Source organism: Dictyostelium purpureum (assembly GCF_000190715.1).
Source record: "Dictyostelium purpureum unplaced genomic scaffold DICPUscaffold_602, whole genome shotgun sequence".
NCBI classification, from domain to species: Eukaryota; Evosea; class Eumycetozoa; order Dictyosteliales; family Dictyosteliaceae; genus Dictyostelium; species Dictyostelium purpureum.
In genome coordinates, this window is record NW_003519936.1 from 1 (window position 1) to 12,196 (window position 12,196).

Below are 12,196 nucleotides of genomic sequence, written 5' to 3' on the forward strand. Positions count from 1 at the left end.
AAAATTCCTAAAATAAAAAGAAATATTACTTTTTAATAGTTTGAACAAAAACATAAAAACCCTATAAGAATATTTTCAGATTTTAATTTTAAAAGTCTTATATCATTGGTGTATAAACGATAGAATCTACAAAGCATAAATGCACATATTAATATTATTATTTATTTATATAATAATATTAATATTAATATTATATTGTTTAAAATTTCATATACAATCCAATTAACAATTCTTGTTTTATTACATTAATATTATTGTGATTCACATATCAAGATAAATTAATGTTATATACTTTATTGTGTAAGGTTTTTTCTTACCAAATTTATATTTCCATAATTCAATAGTGCTATTTTTTGTGGTATTTTTTTTTTATTTATTTTTATCTATGTAAAACCCCATTCACTCATTCCCTTGGGAACAAAAAAATTAAATTATAAAAATATTAATAATCTAATTTTATTTTATATTGTATTTTTTTCTAAACTTTAAACTATTTTTTTTTTTTTCAAATAAAAATTAAATATATAATTTTCTTTTTTTTTTTTTTTTTTATTATTTTTATTATTATTAAATAATTTTATAATAATTCTAATAAAATAACAATCTTAATTTATTAAATAATTATAGTTATAGTATTAAAAATAATAGTTATATATAATAAAAAAAATATTTTTCTTATTTATTAAATATATTTATTAATAGTTAAAAATGGATCTTAAAGAATTTGAAAACTGTTGTACCCAATATCGTAATAGTGATCAATACGATTTTATTACAATTTGTATGTCTTTAAAAAGTGCAAAAGATTTTTTAAATGATTTTAAATCTCAAGAGTATTTGGCATCATGTAACAGAAAAAATATTTATCGTGGCTTTGTTGCAATGGAAATAATTTTGGAGTACTGTCAAAACTTCAAAAACCTATATTATGTAAACCAATTTCTTAAAGAATTAGAGCAACCATTTGGTTCAATGAATAAAAAACAAGAAATGATTGAAGGTTTAGAATGTGCAATTAAAATCTTTGATGATGACCTTTCACTTTTCAAAGAGAAATTAAAAAATTATGAAATTAAATCGATGTATCATGCAATGTTAATCCTTATCAATAAAGAAAGATCTGTAATCCCAGAATTGGCTGAAATATTTAGAGCGAATAAAGTTGAAGCATGGTCCATTGGTCGTTCCAATGATATTTTAAAAATCAATTGTTGGGGTCCACTAGAACAATCAGATTTTTATGAACAAACCAATTTGTTATTAAAAAAAAAAGGTTACTCCATTGATAATTTACTATTTAAAATGATTTTTAATTATGAATCATTTAATAATTTTAGAAACTATGATTGTTTTGCTTGAAATATTAAATTTATAAAAAAAAAAAAAAATTTTTATAAAAAAACATCATAAAAAATAATAATGAATAAAATTAAAAATAAAAAATAAAATTAATTTTATTAATTTAATTTTTCTATGTTACAATAAATAAATACTAATGTTTATTTATTATTCATTCCATGTTAAAAAATAAATAATAATTATGTGTGTGTATATTTGCGTGGGGTAATATGTGTGGGGTTTATTTTTAGAAATACCACCTTACACACACCTAACATAAAAAATATTTTTTTTTATTTTAATATTTGAATGCAATAACTAATATTTATTTATTAATTGTTTTTTTAATTTAAATTAATAAAATAGTTAAAGAAATTAATGAAACTAAATAAACTAGAGGTGAAATTAATTTATTGGCATCATTGGATCTATTAGCTCCTCCTTGAAGACCCCTTAAACTATTACGGTTGAACGAGACGGATTTCAATTGGGTTATTTTATCATTAATATGGAGATAGCCATACACGTCAAGTCTACATTTAACATTGGCAGTTTTGCATATAATATGACCACCTGTACAAAGAACTGAATTAGTTAGATATGAGTTGGTTACAAATGTAACATTATTTGGATAATCTACTAATACACTAGCACCTCCAACTGCATCATAGCATTCGGCTCTTCCAATAACAGTGCAAGTAATTGATGTGTAGCTGTCCATTCTGAGGGTGTTATCATAAACATCACATAATATTTCATCATCATTGTTATAGCTGCTGCTGCTAGTGTCATTAGAATAGCTACTGCAATTATTACCATAGTATGGGTAATAACAAACACATGTTCCATTTTCACAATATCCATTATAGTTACAGTCATTTTCACATAAATTGGGGTCATAGTAAAATCCATCATATTCATAATACATTTGATATCCACTTTTGTAGACATATACATCTTCATACCCAAATCCACCATAAACATATCCCTGAGCAAAATATTGATCCATATAAGTAATATTAACCAAATTACTACCAATGTAAAAATAATTGGACCATATATCATACCCAAAATCACCCCAAAAATATACAGTACCTATTTTTTAAAATTACAAAAAAAAAAAATTAATATTATATCAATAAACCAATTGTGTTAATTTTACATACCACCAGATGTTGGTAATGATCTAGAATGATCACTAATATAAAAAGCTTTTGAACCTAATATACAACAAATAAATAATAATAACAATGTGATAATTTTTTGCATTTTATTGTTATATTAACTTTTAAATATTAAACAAAAATAAAAAAATTTTGTTTATTTATGTATTATTATTTAAATTAACCTTTTTTTAAAAAAAAATTTAATTAAACAGCACAATAATTTGTAATTTACCTTTTTTTATTTAAAGAGCCAACTTGAATTTTTAGTATCTGTAATAATTATTGAGATGATGACCTCCATCTGATCACACTGATGATGACCTCATTTTATTATAATAAAAAAGTTCACCCACTTGAAATCAGTTATTTTTATAGGAAAAAATTTAGTGCCACCTTGCACAACACATTAAATGAGTGGGTGCAAAATTATTTTATAAAAAAAATTTAAAAACCCAAAAATAGATTTGGTTTTTTATTTTTTAGAAAATAATATTATTTGTTTATTTGTTTTTTTCTATTTATTTTATTTATTTTTTAATGTATAGTTGAATAATTTTTTATTTATTAAATGATCTTTTATTGAAATTAAACTATGTTCTGTAAAGATATCTTTGTTTAAAATGTTGAAATTGTTTCATTTATTAGTTTGAAAGTATCTTCAAATCATTCGAACTAAACCCTATTTAATACTGCAACCCTAAATTTAAAATTGTTTTTTTTTCAAAGCCATTTTGCTACACTTTGTTTTCATTAATACCCCAATGATAATGCAGCTATATTTTTTTTGAAAATTAATAATTAATATAATTTCAAAAAATAAAATTTAAATATTAAGTATAAAAAGGTTAGTATTACTCCAAAAAAAAAAAAGTAAAAAGTTTAATAAAAAAATGAAATAGCATATGCAATTATAAACTTAAAAAAATTATTTATTTCATTCAGTATAATTTCAAAAAAATATTATTAAAAAAATTATTAATTTTCAAAAAAAAAAAAAATAAAAAAAAAAAAACATGCAGAACAAAAAAAATTAAAATAAAATTTTTAATATGAAAAAAATAAACATTTCCCATATAAAAATTTCAAAATTGCATTTTTGAACCAACCGCACAATAGTTTTTTTAAAACAAAATTTTCTGTTTAAATTTTTTTTTTTTTTTTTTTATTTTAAAAAATATTTTTTCCCACCATATTTTTTTCCGTGTTTCTCGAAAAATCGAAAAATTATTTTTTCGTTTCCACCAAAAACCCAAACGAATATTTCCAAATAATATAAAATAATATAAAATAATATAAAAAATAAAATAATATAAGATAATAATAAAAAGTAAAATAATAAATATAATGATTTTCAAATTATTTATTTTATTTTTAACTTTTTTATTTAATATAAATACAGTTTTTTCTGATGATAAATTATGTTTAGAAAAATTGCTATTTAAATTGTTCAGTTTAAATACTGTCGAATTATGTTCTTCAGATTTTATTACAGGAGAAAACTACTCATATAAGGGAACTTGTAATATAAAAGATGCAACTCGTTTAACTAAATTGTGATTAATCTTTTTTTTTTTTATAAAATTCAAATTAATAAAGAAATATTTTCTAATAATTTTTTTTATAATTTAGATCTATTTCCTCCAAAGCTAATTTAGATTTGGCAATAGAATACAACGATTTAAATTGTTTTTCAGATCCATTAAATGAAATGTATGGTCATCTTCATATCTAAAAATATTAAAATTTCAATTCAATACTAACAAACTTTTTTTAAAGAGTTTTTCAAGGATTAAAATACAAACAAGATGCCTTTGGAGTCTCGGGTAATAAAAATGTAGCAGAAAGTTTATTTTTATACGATTCTTTTTTTGTAGATTACAGATTTATTTCAAAAGAAAAAGAATTGGTTGAAGGTGTAAATAATGTAACAATAACACTTATTAAGGAATCAATATTTGAATTAAATTTTAATTCCATTAAAAAAATTACAAATTTGTAACTATTTTTTTAAAAATTAAATTCTATAAAAAGATTAAATACTAACTATTTCCTTTTTAATAGAGACATAAAATATGATGTATCATCAGTGAATGCTCCAGCATTTCCTAATGATCTTCAAGATACCGATATTACCAATTTTAAAAGCATGTAAGTACTCAATATAATTCCATATTAAAATGTTATTTTATTAATAAATAATTGTTATATTTATTGAATTTTATTATTATTTAGTGTTTTACTCTCGGCAACTGTACCATCTTTTAAAAATATAAAAGCCGAGATAGTAACTTTAATATTATCATCAAAATTGGAAAACTTTTTGTTCAATAACTTGGCCACTCTAAGCAATATCAGGACATTTAAATTGGAATATGATAAAGAGTTAGAATACCCATTATTATATCTAAGCTCATCAAGTAATAATGTTCAATATTTATATTTAAATTTTAAAATTAAACCTCCAACAAATAAGTTATTCCTCCAACCATTATTAAAAGGTGTCTTTTTTGAAAGAGATAGCGAAGGCTGTAATCTTAATGGTGTGTATCCTTTTTACCCGTTGGTATCATTAGAAATCTTTAGTTGTAAAAATTTAGGATTGGAGGTTTTCCCAGAATTCTCAAGCAATATTAAAACAATGTAAGAAATCTATTATTTTTTTTACCACTATAATATCAATAAAACCATTAATTATTAATTATTAATCATAATTCTTTGTTTATTAGATCAATAACCAATAATCTTTTTAATAAATCTGGCCCAGTTTCTTTACCCGACTTATCGAATTATAAAAATCTTATAAATGTAAATTTAAATGATTGTGGCTTTTCACAGTCAATTCCAGAACACTATTGCAATTTTGATTGCCAATTAGCGAATAATAATCTAGATTCTTCTCTGCCAAAATGTAAAATATGTTATATAAATAATTTCCTTCAAAATTTTGCCAACAATCCCTTATTGGATTTTGGTAGTTGCAGTATGTATAAATGATTTATTTAAAAAATAAAAGTCAAAAAAATACTAATATTTTTTTTTTTTTAAAATATTTTAGATCCAGGTTCAATTATACCAAATTTAGAATATGATAGTAATAATACACCACCATTAACATTATATGGTCAAAATTTGGGTTTATCCCAAATAGGATATATATATGCATCATCAATATTATCACTCAATAATATTTCACCACAAACTTTATTCAAAGGAGATTGGAACATAGCTAAACTAACAACCTCACCAGACTTTGTATTTCCTATATAACCCTGTGAATTTTTATTTTCTAAAATTAAACCAGACATTTTACAAGTTATTATATCAAATTCTATAAATGTTATTTTGCATTCGGTATCTAATATTTTTATTTCGAAATCTGATTGATTATATGAAAAGTTTGAACCATTAAAAGTAAATTGATTGGTTGATTTAGTGATACTATAAATAGAGGGTTTTAAATTTTTTGTTGCTAGTGTGAACATTTTATAAGGTGATCCTATTGGAATTTGAAGTGTATCTGGAATTGGACATTTTACTGTTAACACCGCAATTGATCCTATTGGAATTTGAAGTGTATCTGGAATTGTACATTTTACTGTTAACACCGCAATTGATCAGGTCAATATTTGTGATGCTAACAATGTCTGTACTGAACAAAAGTCTTGTAGTAATAATTGTAATAACCATGGAACTTGCTATAATGGTGTATGCAACTGCAATAACAACTGGGCCGGTATTGACTGTAGTTTAAAAACATGCAACTCAACATGTAATGAAAGTGCTGGATGGGGTTACTGTAACACCAAGACAGGGGAATGTGTTTGTGATCGATTCTATACTGGTGATTCATGTGGTATTCCAAGTCATTTCTTATCATCTGCTTCATCTACATCAACTAAAGGAGGTGTTGTTAATCTTTATGGTTGGTTTGGCTCTGTGAATAAAAACCCTTCAGTTTCAATTGGTGGATTGGAATGTAATCTCCATGTTATTAATAGTTCTTTTGTCAACTGTACTATTGGTCCAGGATCTGGTACCAAGTCAATAACAGTCATTCAAAATGGATTATCATGGACAGGTGATAAAATGTTCTATTATACCCCTGAAACCTATAGCTGTCCAAAAGATTGCTCTTTGAACGGTGTTGTAAATGGCTATTGTAATACAACAACAGGTCAATGCAAATGCTATATCGGGTGGGGTGGTTTTGATTGTAACTCAAAAGCACCAACAGGTGGTGGTAGTGGTACAGGCGCAGGTAGTACAGGCGCAACTACAGGCACACCTTCCCCTACAAAAGCTCCAGATATCGAAGTCCCAGGTTCAAATACAACAGTCGATGAAGGATCAGGTTCCACCACTATCAATAATCAACAAACCACTTATGAAATTTCAATTTTATCATTAGTAGAATTAGATGTTACTGATGATATAGTCTATACCCATAATTTAACAAATAAGTGGAGAGTTTCAAATGAAACCAACAACAGTAACATTCACATATTCAAACAAAATATCACCGAATCATGCTACATTACATATACCATCGAGGATATTAAAGAAGCCAAAGACTATGAATTTGCAGGTTTAGCATTAACTTTAGAAAAAGACTCAATTAAAATAACTATAAATATTGTTAGCTATCCATTTATAAACTCCCTAAATAAACTTCAACTTAGATTAGAATCATTAGTAGGTGATAGTGGTACAGATACAGACAACAAGTGCAACGATAAAGAAACTTCTATTGACAAAGATCTTTTAGATAGCAATCAATTATTAAACTATGTATCTATTTCAAGAAATGAAAAAGTATTAAATGGTAGATTTATAAACAGGGTATTAAGCGACTATAGATACTCGTTTATAACAACTTCATTAATAGCAAACTCTACTTTAACCAACAATAAACAGTCATTTATCATTGCATTAAATTTACCACACTTTAAAGAGTCATTGACAATCGATCCAGATTTTTCCGTATTGGTATCACCATCATTCAAAAAATGCTCCTCTTCAGAACGAGCTAGTTGGGTGTTACCAGTTGCAATTGTTGTACCCTGTGTAGCTGTAGTAATTCTAATTGTAGTTGGTGCTTTCGTTATCAGAAATAATCGTTCCACTGCTTTGATGATCAAAAACAAAATCAATTTAAAAAGAATGACAAAACAAAAAAGAGATGAACTATTTATGCCTTCAAGAGGTTAAAATTTAAATAAAAAAAAAAAGCTTTATATATTAAATTATTTTTTAATTGTTTATTAATTATTATTTATTATTTTTATTTTTATTTCTTTTTCTTTGGGGGAGCGCTTGGTTGTTTTGAAGCGTGAATAATTCTTTCTAATTGTTGTGGATCAGCGATATTAGAAGTCTTTAAGTTTGCGTTGTAATAGGTTGAATCACCTGGTACTTTAAAGAAGAAGGATTGATCTTGATTAACAATTGGTGACTTTATATTATCATTTGATTTTGAAGAGATGATACTATCGAGTGTGAAAGTTCTTTTTCTTGTTGGAAAACCATTTAAGCCATATGAAGTAACTTGAACTACACGACCCTTATTAAATGTATGGATTGATGCAATATCCTTTTTTCCCATTTGATGGAAGAATGCAAATGTTATAAGTGTTAAACCTACAGCACCTGCTAATATCCATTTGCTTCTATTATCTTCACTTTCTAAATAATACTCTGATAATACAAATATACATAAACATAATTGAACACCACTGACAATAAATAAAAGTTTGTGTATGTATGGTCTGCTATTTTCAAAAATTAAATGTGCTCCATTATCTTTACTTTGATTATTATTATTTGTATTATTATTATTATTATTATTATTGTTATTATTGCTATTTGTTGAATATCTTCTATAGTGGTTATTTGTGTTAAAATTATTATTGGTATTATTTAAAATTGTTTTCAAACTATTTGAAATCTCATTTTTTTTATTATTATTTATATTTAATATATATAAGGATGATTGTTTTGATGAGGTTGTAAAAAGTTTATTGCTATTGGTAGTATTTAAAATAGTATTGAATTTAATATTGTTTGTTTTTAAACTATTTGATACAGCCTTACCAATAAATGATGACAATGATTTTGATTGAAACATTTTAAAAACAAATAATACAATGAAAATGAAAAAATGAAAAAAAAAAATGAAAAAAAAAAAATTAATAAAAAATAAAGATTTTTTTTTTTTTTTCGCATAAAAAAATTATTATGCAAAAACGAAAAACCATTTAATTTTGTCTAAATATACCATATATAATCTATATATACATGATCTTTTTATTTATAGATAATTATTTAAAAATTTTTATAAACAACAACCATAGAAACATGACTGAAAAGATGTTATAATATATTTAAAAAAATACTTGATTGAATGCCAAGCTGAATAAAAAAAGAACATTCTAAAAATAAAAGAAAAAAAAATTAATACTTAATTAATATAAATCATTGGACTGACTATAATTAGTTTCATATTACTTTTTCTATAATTAGGGTTATAGGATAATATTTTTAATTATTATAAATGTAAAAAAAAAAAAAATTATACAAATAAAGTTAAAATAATTAAAAATAAAAATAAAATAAAATCCATATTAAGAAATGTTTAGATAACGAAAATAAGAAAAAAAAAAACATTGTGTTTTTAGATTTATTTATTTTATATGATCTATAAACACCCAGTATAGATATGTTGTTGTTATCGTTGCGCCTGCTGTAAGTTTATTATTTATTATTTATTATTTATTATTATATTTATTATTGAATTATTTTGGAATTCCCCTATTTGTAGCAATTCTTTGTCTACCACCCTTAGATGATGGTTGAAAATCAACAGTCTTTTGTTTTTTAGTAGCCTTTTCTTCTTCTGAAGGTTCTGAATCAACTTTTTCTTCTTCTGATGGCTCTGAATCAACTTTTTCGTCATCTGATGATTCTGAATCAACTTTTTTCTTTCTACCTCTTTTGTTGCTTTGAGTTTTTTTTGGTGTTTCATTTTTAGATGCTGGTTTTCTTCCTTTTGCTGTTGCTTTAGTTGGTGTTTTGGTTACTTTTTTTGTTGTTGATTTTTTTTTTGTCTTTGGTTTTTCTTCAGGTTCGGAATATTCTTCATCATCGTAGTACTCATCCTTGTCTCCATCTTCTTTTTTTGATTTGGGGGGTGACATATCAAATACTTTGTAAAGATTTTCAAACTGTTTATTAAATGATTTTATTAATGACTTTGGGGAAACTAGTTCCTCTGGAATCCAATATTTATCGATGCTGTTGTTTTTAAATGTAACTGAATAATATAAAACATCTCCAATTGTTTTTTTATCGACAATATCTGTAATTTCTGGTAATGGATCTGGTAGTGGTAATTGATTAATTGGATTTAAAGATGACTGTGTTGATAATTTCTTTTCAATGCTACTATTCTTTAAATCTACAATATCATATTTCTTAACTGGTAAACTTTTAGATTTAGATTTTGATTGAGTTGATGATTGTGAAGATTTTTCCTTTTCATCTTCTTTTTCTTTTTCTTCATCTTCATTTAATTTTTCTTTTTCCTCTTTTTCTTCTTTTTCTTCTTTTTTTTCATCCGCAATTTCTTTATCTTTCTCTTTCTCTTCGTCCATTTCTTCTTTACTTTTATCTTCCTCTTCCTTATCTTCTCTATCTTCTTTATTTTCTTTATTTTCTTTATCTTCTTTTTCTTCTTTAGAATCAATTTCTTCATCATGTGGTTTTTCATTTTCTTTATGTTCATCCTTCATTTCCTCATCTTTTTTTAATATTGTTGTTGCTGTTGTTGTTGTTGTTTTAATAATCTCATTACTGGGCATTATAGTTTGGCTATCATCTTCATCGATGTTATCGTTATTTGCTTTGATATCACTTATTGTTCTTGATATTATTTGATCAGTTGGTGTAACTTGAATTGGTTCTTCAGATGATGGAACCTCCATTGATGAGAGTATATTCTTTGATACATCTATACTTGAATCGAGAATGCTCTGTTCACTCTCATCGACTTTACTATTATTTAAACTATCGTCAATACTGGCATTTACTGACATTATTACTTTTATTTTAATATCTAATAACTGTTAAAGATATATTAATTTAAAATTTTTTAAATAAAAAAAAATAAATAAAAAAAAACTAATGAGCGCAAAATTTTAAAAATAAAAAAAAAAATAAAAAAATAAATTAAAAAAATAAAATAAAAAAATACAAATATACAATGAATATAACTATATATAGTTATAGCTTTTTTTAATTGATTTATTTTTTTTTATTTTTTTTTTTATTGATTTTTATTTTAATAATGAGAAAACTATATTATTTGAATATAAATAAAATTAAACTTGTTTGATTGGGAGTTTTGAAACTGGTTGTTTTTCTGGGATCTTCTTTAAAGCATCGTGAATATAAGGAAGAACACCACCACCAGCAATTGTGGTTGAGACTTTAATTAAATCATCGAGCTCTTCATCTGTTTTAATTGCTAAAAATATATGTCTTGGTGAAATTCTTCTAACATTTGAATCTTTTGATAATGCACTAACTGTTAATTCCAAAACCTCGGATGCCAAATATTCTAAAATTGCTGCTAAATAAACTGCTGAAATTACTGATACCCTTCTAGTTGGTACTTTTTCTCTTAGCATTCTATGAATTCTACCAACTGGAAACTATATAAATAAAATTTAATTTAATTAGTAATCAAATATTTGTTAATGTTTTTATAAAGATAATTACAACTAATCCTGCCCTAACTGATTTTTGAACTGGTGTTTTCTTTTTAGATACTTTTTTTGATTTTATTTCTGACTATATATCATTTTATTTTTGTTTTGTATTTGAAGTTGTATAATATTAAAAAATTAAAAAAAAAAAAATTAGTGGTTTATTTTTCAAAAAATTTTAAATTTTTTTTGTTTTTATATGTTACCATTTTTATTTATTTATTTATTGTTAATTTATTTGTTATAGTTTAATAAAAAAAAAAAAAAAGATTAATTTAATTTTATTTATTTTAATTTATTATGAAAAAAAACAAAACAAAAAAATATAGTTTTTTAATTTATTTATGTATTTATATTTTGCATTAAATAATACAGCTATTTTATCTACAAAAGAAAATTCTATATAGCTATAGGTATATAGTTTATATAACTGTGAATATGTCTGTGTGAATGTGTGTTAAAAAATGAATAAATAAAAAAAAAAAATTTCAAAAAAATTTAAAAATTTGTTTCATTTATTTTTTTGAATTTTTCTAACCGTTAGATACACCAAAGACCATATTAAAAATTAATATGGGCTGCATAATTAATGAACTAAAAATTTCAAAATAGATATTTTTTTTCCAAAGAGTATTTAAATTAAAATAAAAATTTAATTATAATAATTTGAATAAATATATATATTTTTTTATTCTTTTTTTAGGTTTGGGGAAAAATTTATATTTTTTATATACATATATTGCTAATTGAAATGGAAAAAAAAAAAAAAATTATTTTTATAGATGTAAGGAAACAATAAAGAAACCAAAAAGTATGGAGTGAATGTGTTATGGGTGGTGTGGTGTCACCCTCTAATGTAGTATCAATAAGGGTGAGTATCCATATATAATTTGTGAAGGGGGGAATCAAACGTAATTTTAAAAAAAATTT

The 12,196-nt window shown here is 23.7% G+C and overlaps 6 protein-coding genes across 6 annotated transcripts; 2 read left to right on the forward strand and 4 right to left on the reverse strand.

Moving 5' to 3' along the window:
• Nucleotides 1-702: 702 nt before the first annotated feature.
• Nucleotides 703-1,359, forward strand: DICPUDRAFT_159694 (uncharacterized protein; the record flags this gene model as incomplete). The annotated part of the gene is made up of 1 exon (XM_003294612.1): nt 703-1,359. A coding segment is annotated over one exon (657 nt), but the record flags the coding sequence as incomplete, so codon positions are not given.
• A 197-nt stretch (nt 1,360-1,556) lies between these two features.
• Nucleotides 1,557-2,298, reverse strand: DICPUDRAFT_93258 (uncharacterized protein). The gene has a single exon (XM_003294614.1). It carries the CDS (start codon nt 2,264-2,266, stop codon nt 1,688-1,690), a length of 579 nt encoding a protein of 192 aa, XP_003294662.1. The 5' UTR covers nt 2,267-2,298; the 3' UTR covers nt 1,557-1,687.
• A 3,962-nt stretch (nt 2,299-6,260) lies between these two features.
• On the forward strand, nt 6,261-7,712 carry DICPUDRAFT_43761 (uncharacterized protein; the record flags this gene model as incomplete). The annotated part of the gene is made up of 1 exon (XM_003294613.1): nt 6,261-7,712. A coding segment is annotated over one exon (1,452 nt), but the record flags the coding sequence as incomplete, so codon positions are not given.
• Nucleotides 7,713-7,791: 79 nt separating this feature from the next.
• DICPUDRAFT_159697 (uncharacterized protein) lies at nt 7,792-8,628 on the reverse strand (the record flags this gene model as incomplete). Its single annotated transcript, XM_003294615.1, has 1 exon — nt 7,792-8,628. One exon carries the CDS (start codon nt 8,626-8,628, stop codon nt 7,792-7,794), a length of 837 nt encoding a protein of 278 aa, XP_003294663.1.
• Nucleotides 8,629-9,295: 667 nt separating this feature from the next.
• On the reverse strand, nt 9,296-10,594 carry DICPUDRAFT_159698 (uncharacterized protein; the record flags this gene model as incomplete). The annotated part of the gene is made up of 1 exon (XM_003294616.1): nt 9,296-10,594. One exon carries the CDS (start codon nt 10,592-10,594, stop codon nt 9,296-9,298), a length of 1,299 nt encoding a protein of 432 aa, XP_003294664.1.
• Nucleotides 10,595-10,879: 285 nt separating this feature from the next.
• Nucleotides 10,880-11,475, reverse strand: DICPUDRAFT_85120 (uncharacterized protein; the record flags this gene model as incomplete). The annotated part of the gene is made up of 2 exons (XM_003294617.1): nt 10,880-11,212; nt 11,473-11,475. 2 exons carry the CDS (start codon nt 11,473-11,475, stop codon nt 10,880-10,882), a joined length of 336 nt encoding a protein of 111 aa, XP_003294665.1.
• Nucleotides 11,476-12,196: the final 721 nt, after the last annotated feature.

Coding starts and splice junctions, on each gene's coding strand:
- DICPUDRAFT_93258 (XM_003294614.1), bottom strand. CDS start 2,266: ATGTATTATGAATATGATGGATTTTACTATGACCCCAATTTATGTGAA.